This window comes from Aquarana catesbeiana, linkage group LG01, assembly GCF_042186555.1.
Source record: "Aquarana catesbeiana isolate 2022-GZ linkage group LG01, ASM4218655v1, whole genome shotgun sequence".
Taxonomy (NCBI): Eukaryota; Metazoa; Chordata; class Amphibia; order Anura; family Ranidae; genus Aquarana; species Aquarana catesbeiana.
Window position 1 is genome coordinate 70032796 of NC_133324.1, and position 15460 is coordinate 70048255.

At 39.7% G+C, this 15460-nt stretch overlaps 1 protein-coding gene across 22 annotated transcripts in view; it reads right to left on the minus strand.

The window, feature by feature from the left end:
• Positions 1–919: 919 nt before the first annotated feature.
• TCF4 (transcription factor 4) overlaps positions 920–15460 on the minus strand; it is a 595219-nt gene continuing 580678 nt past the window's right edge. For 15 of the 22 annotated variants that reach the window (XM_073620084.1, XM_073620022.1, XM_073620104.1 and 12 more), the window contains 4 exons: positions 12727–12889; positions 8778–9007; positions 6634–6778; positions 920–2948 (listed from right to left, as the gene is read on the minus strand). In XM_073620084.1, coding sequence (XP_073476185.1) covers positions 6642–6778; positions 8778–9007; positions 12727–12889 — 530 coding nt within the window. In that variant the 3' untranslated portion in view covers positions 920–2948; positions 6634–6641. The remainder of the gene's footprint in view (positions 2949–6633; positions 6779–8777; positions 9008–12726; positions 12890–15460) is intronic. The other 7 variants (XM_073620156.1, XM_073620032.1, XM_073620113.1 and 4 more) reach the window with 1 other exon arrangement.

Here is a 15460-nt window from a genome sequence, read left to right on the forward strand (position 1 = left end):
ACTTGTTTTACGCGCTGTATATTATAATGAAAAATAATTTATTCTGACATTTTTATTTTAAATCATTTTACATAATTAAAGGGAATGTAGTCTTCCTAATTTTTATAATATTAACTTGATATTAATGTTCTTGTCAGTTTGGGGTTGATTTACTAAAACTGGAGAGCGCAAAATCTGGTGCAGCTCTGCATAGAAACCAATCAGCTTCCATTTTTTATTTTCAAAGCTTAATTGAACAAGTTGAAGTTAGAAGCTGATTGGCTACCATGCACAGATGCACCAGATTTTTCATTCTCCAGTTTTAGTAAATCATCCCTTGTGTGTTAATGTCTTAAAAACCTTGTTTCAGTGTACAGTTTGTAATTATATATATGAACATGGGGCAGCCATATTTGCCTACTACTTTAACAGGATCTGCTTCCTCTTTGTGTAGCACTGCTTTTGCTTTACTGGTGTTTTTCACACCACAGGTTTATGTGTTTACTGACCCGCTAATACCTATGCACTCCCAGATATGTTATCTCAGTCAACTGCATGGAAAACACAGAGCTCCCTCTAGTGGCTAATCTACAAATCTCTATATTTAATATAACAATAAAAATATGGAAGCACAAGCATTTATAAATGTGAAAGTCACATTAAAATGACTTAAAAGTAAAGACCGCAATAACTCAGATTATGTGCTCTCTGAAAAATACATTATATTTTCCCTTTAAATAATAGCATGGTCAAGGAGAAAACTGCTGATGTGTGGGCTTCTAAACTGCATACAGGAATGAAAAAGAACTGCTTTACAATTTAAGACCAATCTTAATCCACCTCCACATTTACAAAACAAAATGTATAAATCCAAGGACATCATCTTATCATTTTTTCCCACATTTAACATATTTACAAGTTTTCATCGTACAGGTGAAGGATATGGAAGTGATAACAAGGGCAGCTGTCAGTTTTCTTTTATGATCCTGGAAACAAACACAAAATTCATATTTTCGCAGTTTTTTTTTTTTTAAGGTTTGATTTCAAAGATTTTTTTTTCAACCACACAGATTTAAAAAAAATCCCAATACAACATATTAAAACACATAATAACAAGAGTCTACATGTAAAAATATAAATTTTACATACACAATTCCAAAATAATAATACGTTTGTCATTTGTTGCATAAAATTTACAAATGCAATTGTCATTTCTGAATGTATATAGCTGGAGGACAGATGGACATCTAGACCGTTTTTATGGCATTTTCACAGGGCTAAGTGTCGAAAATCCTAACTAAATGATATTTAGTACATGCCAAGTTTGTGTGACTGGAGAAATAACAGAGATTAACTAATGGTAAGGACCGCACATAATGTATACTGCATATCAAAAGAAGTCATGAAAAGACTTTGCAGTTTGTAACTGGGTCAGTACAAGCAAGCTTTTACTTTTACTGTTTTTCTTCTTTTTTTTTTGGGGGGGGGGGGGGGAGGTGGAAAGTGACACCGAGTTGTCAAATATTAACCCACATTCATACTGGCCCAAAAAAAAAAAAAAACTTTGTTGCCACACTCGGGAAAGTGCTAGATGATACTCATCGGGTCGGCTGATATTCTTCTATACAAATTAACACCGCCACTTTTTAAAAATGGCAACAATTGTTGACAAGCCGTGCGGTTTTTCACGCCTGGTGCTTATCAAATAACTCCGACCGCCTTATCAGAAAAAAAAAAAAGTCTTGTTGCATACCGCTTTAGCTACATATGTAGTTAACACTTATAAATTGGTTAGCTATATCACAGCCACTTAAGTTTTTTTTTTTTTTTTTTTTTTCTTTTCTTAATGATGATATAAACATTGAAAGGCACAGTGGTAACATTTTGTAGCATTCTAACCTTGTACCTATGAAAAAATCCCAGAATAGACTCAAATATGCAGCTTTTACATAATGGCAAAAACTTGAGAATGCCACGTTTAGGCTGCCCAGAAAACTATGTACATGGTGTGACCTAAGACCTGTGCTCCCAAAGACTGGAATTACAACTCTGTTAACTGAGAAGCGACTATAGGCTCAGCATATAATCCTGCATCACCTCCCTACAGAGTTCACAAGACAAGTCGCAAAGGACGAAAAAAAAAACAACAAAAAAAAAAAAAACAGAAGACACACACACACAAACCTATTTACAGTAAAGTCTCTTTTTTTAAAAAAGTTATTCATCATTATTATTTATACAGAAGCAAAAACAGTTTTTAAACAAATGAACCAAAAGTTTACCATATGCACTACATTTTCATATATATTTATGTATATATTTATATATTTGTCATAGGTCTATTAGATCCATCTGTTCCTCCTACCCTAAGGAATGGCTAATATCAACGCTTAATTTTTAATCGGACATTTGCTGGTTTTGTTAAGTGTCTGGGCAGAAATACTTCCCGTGCTTCAGTTTTTCCCCCTCGAGAAAATATAAACACTAGTGGAATTTAACGGGGACAATCTTTTTTTTTTTTTTTTGTCCCCCCCAGAAGTACACTTTATCATTATTGCAAGTATACAATTGTTTTTTTTTATTTTTTAAATTAAATATTTTTTTCAGACTTACAAATTTCATTATATTTTTTTTTTTTCCAAAAGAAGTTTAGGCACAAATGCATTGTTCCACGACGTGGAGTAGATTGCCATTCACTGTCCAGGGTGCGTAGCAGCCACCTGCGCCATACTGCTTGGGACATTTTTTCTAAGATATGTTAGGAGTCCATCCTTCACGTTGCGCTGATTCTTGTGTTGGGAATGCTCTTGCGTCTGTAATGCATATATCTACTCAGACTTGTCTTATTTTACAAAAAGGGTCAAGGGAGAAATGTTTATCTGGGATTAAGATAATACAGCTGTTAAGGAAGTGGCTTCTTGCCTAAATGAAGAAATGCAAAAAGGGGAAAAAAGTGGAAAATACTGGACCTGGAAAAAAAAAAAGAAGAGAAGAGTAAGGAAACAAAATTAGACAGAATGCTTGAATTTACAAGGAAAAAAACAGCTTGAGTTAAAGCAGAACTAAAATCAAATTTGGAAAAAATTGCTCACAGGTAATTTCCTTTGGCAGTAGGGACTCTTGTATGTCTCTTCTCCTATTAACTCTTTTTCCTACCCTGCTAACAATTTTTTTTTTTTAATTCTTTATTTTTCATAGAAAGTGTGTACAACAATCAACATAGCCAGCATAGGTACATAACAAAAGTCAGACAAAAAATTCAGACAAGATTACAAGGCGAGTTCAACAAATCAAATTCTCTGACCTTGCACCGTGTGTAAGGCACATGAGGGAAGGACCCTGGTATAGCAATACTAACAGTGTACGAGGCCGTGGAGGCACCCCGACAGTTATTTGCTTGACCTGGAGCTGGTGATAGCACATACCAAGTTATGCAACACAACAACATTATCTACATTTTGTAGTTGTTTGGGGAGCTAAACAACACGAAGGACTGGTGGGACCAAACATGGGATATGTGGAAATGCAATGCATCTTAAGATTTTCACTGTATCTGATCAGATAACCCATGAGTGGGAAAGAGATACAAAAAAAAGGTGTGGATCAAGGAAAGAGGGGAAGAGGTACAGAAACAGAAAACCCAAAAGTGGGAAAGGGATAAGGACCGGGAGAGAAGGGGGTAAGGCGAGGGGAGGGTGGGGGGAGGCAAGGTGGATGGCGAAAACTAGAAACAGGAAATGAAGGAGTAAAGTAAAGTAGAATAAGATAGGGTAGTGTAGTGTAATTCCCTCTGTCCATGGGGCGGGACCGGCCCATTGGGTCAGTTAGTCTGTGCCATCTCTTGGAGATAGGTGTCTGTGTATATAAAATGTTGCCAGGGTCTCCAGGTCTCCCGGAAGGTCTCCTCTCTATTGTGCAAGGTGGCAGTGAGATCCTCCATGTCTATTTTTTTTTTAATTTACACTGACCCATTTAGTTACTTACTGGGCTAAATGATTGCATATCAGTCTTCCGGATGTAAAGCTGTCCATAAATATAAGATGGCGGACAAATCTTGAGCTCAGGAAAAGATCTACCTATTACCTTTTCTTCTCATAAAAGCCTCTTCCGTGCTCCATCTGCTTCAGTTTGTTACTAAAGGCTTTATTTTATTTTTAGTTACTCAACTTAGGGGCTAGGCTCTACTCATGCACTGTTCCTCTATTTAATTTGCATGCCCTTATTGGAAACAGAGGTTCTCTTATTGGAAGGGGTGTCAGATGGGCGTGGTTTAGCTTCTACTTCCCGTTCTAGTGACACCCTGAGTCATTGTAACACACACTAAGGCCAGGTTCACATATGCTCTCCAGCCCGGTGTCCAGTGCGTTTCTGTTCACCGGTTCAGGTGCGATTCAGGTCCGAATTTCTGAACCAGACCGAAAAACGCACAGAGCCCTTTTGGAAACTGTGCCGTCCAAAACGAGTGTGTGTAGTAAATTGCCTCCAGCATTGCTCCTGTTTCTTCTTGGTTTCCTCTTGGTGGAGGCTGCCATTTTGCTTAAGCCCAGAGCCCCAGCAGAAAATCATGAAAAGCAGAATTAAATCCGCTTCATCACATTCGTTTTGTTAGAATGATTCATTTTCGGAAATTCATTTTGTATATTCTGAATTATTTTGTATAATCGTTGCTCTGAATTGATTTGTATTTTCTGAAGTTATTTTGGAAGATTTACTATATTTGTTTTTCTTGTTCAATCAGATTTTACTGAAAAAACACAAATCAAGGTTTGCATACAGCAAATATAAGCGAAAGTACACTTCAACGATAAAGGATATAGGTGTTGTATTCAGTTAAGTACAGAGTCAGGATTATAAATTAAGATAACAGACAGGTGCAGTCAATGGAGTGTAAGAAAAAAACGGACCAAAATTGGCATCACACTTAAAGCTGTACTTCTCCTATGGATCACAGGAGTGCAGTTCATTTTGAACTCCTGTGACCCGTTTTCAGCAGAGAGCAGGCTGAAGTCTGCTCCTTGCTGACATCACAGAGTCGGTCCAGGCTCCGCGTCATCACAACCATGGAGTTTGGATCTGCCCAGATCCCTGAACTGACACCAGGCTGAGCCGCCCGCTCCCACCCCCTCCACAACCCAGCACCTGAGTGAGAAGGGGGAAGAGCAGAGAGTTGTGACTGACAGTCTGCAGGTCTCTGCTCGGGGAGCTGTGAGAACAGAGTGATCGGCGGTGTTCGAACGCTCGGTTCTAAGTGTAGAGGTGCTGGGGGACAGATGCAGCATCGGACCAATGCTGCATCCACCTAGGTGTATTAGTATTAATCTAAAAAAAAAAAAAAAAAAACCCATACCTCTTTTAATTACATTGTAGAGAATTGGGCACCATAATGTATATTGAAATATTGTTACTTCTGAGAAAAGAGTATGCTGGAGGGATCACATATTGCCGTAAACGAACAATGTTAATTGACACAAGGGATGGATAAAAGCCCTTGAACAATATTTGACTAAAAGGATAGGAGAAAGCCGGAAAAAGAAAAAGCATTAAATAGCCAGGAAAGTGAATACTCCAACAAGGCTACAAGGGGAGGTTAGCTGAGTTTCCTGCAGCCCAATCAACAAACTCCGAAGAGTAGCGGAACATGGACCAAGAGGTCCAAGTAAGAGAAAACTGCTCTTCTTTTCCAGCTTCCTGAGCCAACAGATGTTCCAGGTCTCGTATATTATCTGCCTCAATTGCCCAATCCCACAAGAGAGGCATAGTCGTTCGCCAGTGACGAAGAATAACTACCCTAGCCAAGGCCAAATCTCGCAGGACATCTTTCTTTACAGATTTGAAGGATCCAGGAAGCATGGACAAATATCTTTATTTTAATGTGTTAATTTGTTATTTCAGGAGATTAACTATGACTCTACATCATCTCTGCTAGTCCAACCCACACAAAAAAGTAATGAGCTGATTGGACGATATTGACTTGAGTCGCGTGCATCCGAAAGTAACGGAACTAAATTAATTTCAAATTCATTCTCTATGGTTTTATTCAGAGATTCTGATGGATCCACCTCCATCCAACCCACACACTATAAGTAGGAACCACCTTATTTCTTATTAAACAATTGGTATCCAAAGTTCAACCCCAATAGAAAAAGAATCTTATTAGAATATTCACGCTACGCTCACTAGAATAAGATCAAATGGATCAGAATCGATTTACAGAATTTGTTATGGTGTTTCGTTAATTCGGGTGCTTCAAACATTAACAAAAGGCCCAAACTATCGCATCCTGTCATCCGAATGAATACAAATTAATTAATTGTTTTCGTTCTAATTTATTTTGGATTTGTTGAAATTCATATACAGTAGATTTGGATACATCTAAATCTCAATAACAAAAATTTTGTCCAAATTTTGATTTTGTAACGAAACAAAATGCACATGTCTATTGGAGGGAAATCCCCCCAGTGGGGACACACAAATCTATGAAAAATTTACCCTCCTTTAATCTCCCCAATTACAAAGAAAAAAAATTCTACCTTTATCTCACAGGAGACAACAACAATTGTCTGCAAAACGCAACCCAACCAACTGCATCTTCCCCAGGGTGTCTGCTACCAGACACTTTTTTAGATTCAGGTTTAGGAAGGAAGGGGAACTTACTTTTTTTTTTACATCTGTCCCAAATGATTTGATGCGTCCCCCATTCCGCCATGGGGGACTGAAAGAGATAGAGGCGAGGGATCTGATGACACTTTCTCTTCTTCCCTCCTCTTCAAACATGCTGCTTTAGGGTTTAAGTTCCTTTCTATAAGACATAACGTAGCAAAACATTGCTTACTCTATATGAAAAATATAGAAACATATACAATGTATATCATATATAAAGTAAAAACCAAAAAGACTTTAGAATGTTTGTTCAAGGAATGAAGACTTATTTTTCAATTTTTAAAGCTAAACTGTAATGTAATCAAAATGTTAGATTTCTAAGACATACCTTTTTTTTGAGGCCCGGCGATGCCTTCACTGGGTCTTTTTTGCTGGCTGTTGCTTCATAACAAGATCACGTTTGATGGGAGGGGCTGGTAGGCTCCTATAAATATCACAGCAACCCGCCTCAAACTTTATATGAAAGAACATATCCCTAGTTTCCTTTAGACATGCATTCCTGATGGCCACTGGATGTTGCAGACTTTAGCCCAGTACACACGGTCCAAATATTAGGCGGACATTCGTCCCATGTGTACTGCAGCCAATCTGACAGAAGCTGAAGCTGTCGAAGGTGCATGACCAGAAAAGGTCAGCCGACTGGCTCCCAGTCAGCGCTCTCAGCCAATGGAAAGCACTGACCGGAGAGTTCTGGCAGGCGGGGGGGGTGCTGGGTTTTGGGGTCCGTCCGAGACAGATGATTATTGAAGTTGACCAGATAAGAAATAAAAGTGGGCTCAGAATAGTTGCTAACAGTCCTTCAAAGGGCTGTATTATGGAGATGTTGCATGAAAATTGCGACTGAGGAGAAGACACACTACAAATGTGGGAAATAAGGCAAGGCTGTAATTTGGCTTTAACTTTGATTTTATTTTTTTAAGGCAGATGGTGACTGTGACTGACCTTTGGCTACAGGGCTATAACATCTTCTATGTAAATACCATACTTAGATATTGGTGAGTTATATATGTATGATCCCCATACAGAGGAGAATGATTCTTGCTCATGGCACATGTTGATCCTAGTTTAGCTTACAAAGAGTCATAAAAGGACCAACACAGGCAATGCCAGGGGTGGCACATCAAACTTGTGCTAATGTTGAAGTGCTTCTTTCTGCTCATTTTCCAATATGTCAACTATCTTGCTTACCTTGGTTGTATGTGACAGGTAGGCTTTAATTTTAGTGGTGCCCCCCTGCTGTAACAAAAACTGACATAAAACGGCACGCTTCACAGAAGTGTAGGCCACTGACAAAAGCAAGTCACCAGTTTACAAAAGTAGTAAGTAGTCAGACTCTACACTTTTCTTAAAGTGGATGTAAACCCTCACATATACCCAGTGAAGTGAACAGCCTCAGTTCACAGGGATGAAACAAATCCTCCTACATAAGTTTTACATGTATATCTGCTGTCTTCAGCTTTATATACTGTTTAGAAAGTGCATGCTCTGTTAGAATTTTCTCTTCCTGATTCACCTGTGTGTGTGGATTCTTGCCATACACTGTGAAACAGCTGATTGGAGGAAATGCACACACCCCCTCTCCACATAGGCAGAAAAAGGAAGAAACAATGCAGAGCTGTGCTGTGAATAGACCAGCTCTCTGCTAATCTATTTCTATGCATCCACCACGACATAAAATTCAGCCTGGTTTTATCACAGGTGACGAAGAACTTGTCAGACGTTATCATGCTGATAACAGGAGAACGGAGCAGAAAAAAAACCATATGACTTAGGGCTTTGAAGAGAGATAAGTAAACACGACAGATATATGTGGCCAGCTCAAATTTCATGAATGGGGTTTACAACTACTTTAAGCCTTAGCAGACCTTAAAGGGAACTAAACCTCATTTTGACAGTTCCCAAAAGAGAACAAATGTACAAATATATATTGCCGCTTACTACTTGTATCTAAATGATAAAGCTACACTGGGGTGCCTTATTTTTATTGTTTTACAGCTGCCTTGAAGTCAGTTGTTGTTGCAGGGAAAAAAGTGTGCGGTAAAAACTATGCAGGTACTCTGTGCTGTCATATGTTTAACTCTGTATAATAAATATGCATGTTTGGTAAAGCAATTATTGTGTTCATCATAGTTCCTCACCTCTGACTTGCTGTTCCAAGCTAAGGATGACAGCCACAGCCTGATGTAGTATCAGAAGCTTGGTCTGGGGTTTGTCACTTTTCAAGTGAAGTTGCACCATCCTCCCCAGTTCCTTGAAAGCTTCATTGATGTCGCGGACGCGGAGACGCTCGCGAGCATTATTGGCCATCCTTCTTTCTTTCTCCCGCTCCGCCTTCTGCTCGGGGGTCAGATCCTCATCGTCGTTATTGCTGAGAAATAATAAAGATGTTGAAATAAAAACTCTGAGCAAAACAAAAGGCATAACATTATAAAATAAACATACAGTTTATGTAAACCTGCACAGAAACCTGCACAGATGTCTCTGAAATCGCGTCCGGAATCGGGACTGACATACGGGAGTGAAATCGTGCAAATTCAGCTGAACTCGCACGGCTTCATTCCCGCAGCTCAGTGTGAACCTAGGCTAAAGAAAAACTCCATTCTAATACAAAACCTTCCAATGGCAGAGATTTTTAAAGCTGAACTCCGGGCAAAAAAGAAGGTTTTCCCATGCAATGGGGGTGTGCCCAAACTGCACAGGTCAACTGCTTGCTTTTGTCCAATTGGAGAACAGAGATATACTTACCAAATCCTCCGATCCTCTTTGCATCCTGTGGCCCCTGCCATCCCCCCTCCCCCCCCCGTGCTCTAGCGCAGTGGTCACGAACCAGTGGTTGGATGGTCAATGAGGAATTTGGAAATGTTGGTGTTCCCCAGGGGTTCTGCCACAAATCAACATTGTGGCGGATGTATACCGCCCAATGTTGTTTCCAGTGTTGTTCTCAATGCAAGCTGATACCTGATGCCTTCTCATGGACCAAGTTTAGTGGTCCATGAGGTCCGAAAGGTAGGGGACCACTGATCTAGGGATCTTGTGTGATGGACCTGCTCTGGGCATGAGGATATCAGGAACAGTCCACCGCTAGTTTATGGGGAAGCACCATTTGCAGGTGGAGTGGAGGATTGGTTGAGTATAAGGTTTCTCCAATCCCCTAGACAAAAACCAGCAGATGACCCATGCAGTGCGGCACAGTCCTTCTGCATGGGAAAACTGTTTTTTTGGGGGGTTGGAGCTGGGCTTTAAATATTTTATTACAGTTTCTGATTGATTACAGGCTGCTAATATGCAAATTATTGATTCCTTAAATCAGGCATCCAGAATAATCTGTGGTCTCCGTCAAACCTGCACCTGCCCTGGGAGGCAGTGTGCGCCAGGCTGGGTCTGTGCCAACCCACTCCAACCACATTTTCATCATCATGACTGACAAAGGAAACACAATACAGAAAGTCCATGTTGGTCCTTAAGAAACAAAAAGAAAGACACACCGCTCCAAGCAATGATCAGGTGCAAAATAGATATCAGGTGCAGCCCCCGGCTCACCACCGTTCAACACGAATAAGACAAAGGAATGGTCGCACTCTGAGACTCCAAAATTTGCTTGATGTTGTCACGAATTTGTCAGACAGACAGGAAAAACAGTTGTTGACGCGCTTCACAAACTATCGCTTGTGAAACGCGTCAACTGCTTTTCCTGTCTGACAAATTCGTGACAATAAAGGCAACATCAAGCAAACTTTGGAGTCTCAGAGTGCGACCATTCCTTTGTCTTATTCATGTTGGTCCTTAAACAAAGGAAAAGGGACTGAAGCTGTAGAAAAGTTTGGTGCCAAAATGAGGCTTTAATGGGTAACCACTTTTGTTAAAAACAATAAAAAAAAATTGATATGTGTATATATAATTGCTACACACGCCTTCTGTAATTTAGTGGAAAACCTTCCCACTCAGCAATTAGGAAGTAGAAAGTGCGTGGAATCCATGAGTTCCCATAGGAACAGCATCAGTTGTCCAAAATCCTTGTAAAGCATTTAGCTGACCAGTGTTGGTTTGCAATTTTATTCTTTGCAAAAGTGGAGTTGCACTTTAAAGAGTCAGTGCACCCAAAACTGATCATGACCAATATATACAGGGGTTCTCACAGGTAAATATACTGGCAAAGGCCATGTGATTGCTTTAAAGAAACAGGGCATGGGGCATTCACCTAGAGGCCTGGCATTGCCCAGAACATTTTCATTATGGGGTGGCTACTGTAACGTGTGGCTTGGCTAGCTTTTACGTATTGGCGATATGTACTCAAAGGTTATAGGGGCAGCCATATTTGCCCTGTACATATGCAGGCTGTGCACAGCGTCTGTGATTTACCTGCCATTCAGCAGGGAAGTTGATTTCAATGCCTGATAAGCACAGGGAGAATATTTCAATCTGCATATTAGCTACAATCATGGAAACATGGTGCAGCAAGCATTAAAACTGTAAAAGTCACATCAAGTCTTTCACCCAAGCAAACTTTAGAACACTTGATTATAATACATTATAAATCATTTACTAAATCATTTACTGGCAAGAACAAAACGTTGAGCCTATTTTAGGAGTTGGTTCAAAACTCTGAAGGCCTCATGAACACAGACATAAGAAAAAAATTGGTGGACGATCTTAGCAGTGGAATTTTTTACACCCGTGTACATGGGGCCTTATACAGCAAAATAAGTCAATAATAATTACAAGACAATAAAACATTCAACTTTGAAGTAATGTTCTATCCTAAAAAATAATCATTTAACTTCCTACACTCACCTCGATTATGGAGAAGTACCCCGCAAGGGTCAATGTGCTTAAATCTGTAAACTTTTATGAAAAAATAATTTCTTGAAATTCCGAATTGTTGAATTTGGGTTAATAGAAAAACTCTTTAAAGGAACAGTAATCTGGTTTATTATGCAAAGCCAAAACTATTTTCTTAGTTTTGGATAGCCCTGTCAGGTGTTTATTGCTGTCTGTTTTTCTGTCTTTGAATCACTCACACTTTTGGTCTAGGTGACCCCTAAGAGACAGAAAGTGAGGGGAAATCCAATATTTTAAGGTTACAATGGAACAGGGGGTGAAGGGAATTGCTTTAATAGAGACATTGGCTTTAGGTACAGTTTATTATTATTAATATCATTATTAGCGTGGGAAAGATGCAATATTGATGGGAACCATTTTCCTGTAGCCCATCCATTTACCATAAGGTGAATGGTTGGGCTACAGGAAAATGGCACCTATCAATATTACATCTTTGCTATTCATCCTTGCACCTAATTTTGGAACTTTGTTTGCACTATTAGCACTTTTTTAAGGAGGAATATTGATATTTATCTCTGCACGTATTTTTGGGACTTTGTTTGCACTTTGATATTCATATTTGCACTTATTTTTTGGATTTTGATTGCACTCAGCAATTTTTAAGGATGGTTGACACCCAGTAGTGATTATCCCTCATTACATGCATTATTTATTTATGTCAAATTTTTGGGGTTTAATTTAAAGATTATGAATTCCAGCATTTCATTTATGCACGCTATTATATGTATGTAGAATTTCCAAGCACTGCACTGTCACTTTTTATATTAAAAAGTAATGCCACCTAAAAAAGACATCTCAGTTTTAAGTGGCAGTCTAGTAGCACTGACTATTACACATAAATGAAATACAAGGTTATCAGGGCTGAAAACTGACATACTGTTTATGTATGTCCATACAACGTTCAGGGAAACAAAATATCACTCGATAGTTAGAGTATTCACAAATAAACTATTGCCACCTATAACTTATGGCCAAGTTTACTGTTCCTTTACATGAGCAAACAGGTACTGAAGAGTCTTTTTTGTTATACTGGGGATGGAGAGGACAACACATGACCTGGACGTCACTCACGACTTTTCCATGGTGTGATTATTTGAGATCACATATCTGAATAGGTTGGGTTTCCTCCTGGCCATCGGTTAACATAAGCCATAAGGAAAAGTGCGGGGTATCTCCATAATCTTGTTTGTTCACTTCATCGAAATCCAGTCAAGGAAATAAATGAAGCGACACTTTCTGTACTGTTACCTAGATCTTGACCTCGTTATTGATTTGACATCCTTCTTGTCATCGTCTAATTTATTGTCGTCGCCTGTTTTGGAATCTTGAAGGTTTTCGTCTCCTTCATCGTCTGATTTGATCTCGGAGCTACCCGGAGACATGTTCTGTCCCGACAGACCAGCTGGGAGGCCTGCGTGTGTGAACAGAGAAATTAATATTAATGCCCAAGATTCAATTTACACTGTAGAGTCTGTTTGTAGCATACAGAATAGAATTCTAAAAATCACAATGGCCTTATTCATACAACAACTGAAGGAAAGAAATGTGTCCTCATTGATTACTGCAAACGATCAAGTCTTATTTTGACATCATTTAAGGCGGGTAAGTGTACCTGCACATCTTTCCTGTTCACACGTGTGCACGTCTAGACAGTGCAGAGCATTAGCTAAAGGCACACAGCCAACTGGAGCAGCTCTGTACCTTGTGACTGCACCATCACAAATGTGAACAGTAAACAGGGGCAGTCTGAACAGTTCACGGCCTGACACGGAAGGAGTGACCACACAGACATGAAACTGTGAATCACTGCACCAAGTCACTCTTCCAGAGGTCCAGCACTGAAGATGGTGCATGCACACTATACGGTTTTCATGCGCTCTTTGCAAATTGCTACCCCCTCGATAGTCAACTTTAAAATGGGGAAGTGGAAGAAGAAGGCTCTAAGTATTCCATCAGTGGGCAACAGCCTTCTGCACACCCTGGGAATCTCAGAAGACTGTTGCCATCACTTTGCCTACTGATGGAACACTTTGAGCCTTCTTCTTCCACTTTTATCTTCTTTAACTTGACTACAGGGAGTGGCAATTGTTTGCAAAGAGCGCATGAAAACCCAATAGCGTGCATGCACCATTTTCAGTGCTGAACATCTGGACGGGTGACTTGGTGCAGTAATAAAGTTTCATGTCTAGTTAGCCACTCCTTCTGTGTTGGCCCATGAACTTATCAGACTACCCTCGTAGAAGTGTAAAACTTTCCTCAATTAATACTTCAACTTGGCTTCAGTGAGTGATTTTAAAAGCCTAAGCGTACATTAATATATTTTTTAAACAACTCACCACCACTTTGTTCCTTCAAAAAAATTTTGTGTCAAAAAATGTGATCACGTTGGGGTGTCTACTCTCTAAAAAGGGGTCATTTTGAGTTTTTTTGTATTGTCCTGGAATTGTATTATGTAAAAGAAATAAATATATAAAATAAAATAAATAAAAATAATGATAAAAAAAAAAAAAATTGCCTATATTACCAAAAGTATTGGTACACCTGCTCTTACACGCACATGAATTTTAATGGCATCCCAGTCTTAGTCTGTAGGGTTCAATATTGAGTTGGCCCACCCTTTACACCTATAACAGCTTCAACTCTTCTGGGAAGGCTGTCTATAAGGTTTATGGGGGTTAAGGTGTCTATGGGAATGTTTGACCATTTTTCCAGAAGCGCATTTGTGAGGTCAGACACTGATGTAGGCTAGAAGGCCTGTCTCGCAGTCTCTGCTCTAATTCATCCCAAAGGTGTTCTATTGGGTTGAGATCAGGACTCTGTGTAGGTCAGTCAAGTTTCTCCACCCCAAACTCGCTCATCCATGTCTCTATGGTCCTTGCTTTGTGCACTGGTCCAAATCATTCTGTGGAGGGGGGATTATGGTGTGAGGTTGTTTTTCAGGGGTTGGGCTTGGCCCCTTAGTTCCAGTGAAGGAAACTCTCAAAGTGTCAGCATACCAAGGTATTTTGGACAATTTTATGCTCCCAACTTTGTGAGAACAGTTTGGGGATGGCTCCTTCCTGTTCCAACATGACTGTGCACCAGTGCACAAAGCAAGAGCCATAAAGATATGGATGAGCGAGTTTGCGGTGGAAGAACTTGACTGGTGGAGGCAGCAAGCCACGCATTCTCCTCCAACATCAGTGCTTGACCTCATACATGCACTTCTGGAAGAATGGTCAAACATTCCCATAGACACACTTCTAAACCTTGTGGACAGCCTTCCCAGAAGAGTTGAAGCTGTTATAGCTGCAAAGGGTGGGCCAACTCAATATTGAACCCTATGGACTAAGACCAGGATGCCATTAAAGTTCATGTGCATGTAAAGGCAGGTGTCCCAATATTTTTGGTAGTGTATCTCTCTCTCTCTCTTTCTCTCTCTCTCTCTCTCTCTCTCTCTCTCTCTCTCTCTCTCTCCATACTGTATATATAATTATATATTTGTTTTTTTATATACCCATATGGAATATATTTCATAAGGGTACACTATTACATGATTGAGTATTTGTCACTCAAACTATCATAGCATTCAGAACTAAAAAATGACCTGGACAAAAAAGGCCCTGAAGTGGTTAAGTATACAGTCTTTTCAATTATGTTTTAGATAGGACAATGTTTGTACTTTTTTGCTTTCTCACAATGCAAATCTTAAGCTGGTCATACACTGCAAAATTCATCAATCCACAGCAAACAGCATGAAAGTAGAAATCTCCCCTGCTGGCTATTGTATTCTGCTTGCCAGCATGCTCAAACGGTGACTGCATCACACTGGATGCAGACACTGTTTGGCTGCCAATTTTCTGCCCAGCTCCTCTGATTTTCAGAACAAAACATGTCAGAAAGGGGTGCTGACAGGGCCACCAACCAAGTGAACCAAGTGAAAGATCACTTTGCATGTGGCCAGTCCAAGAGCCTGGTACCTTATCTCAACAGTTATTAGAGA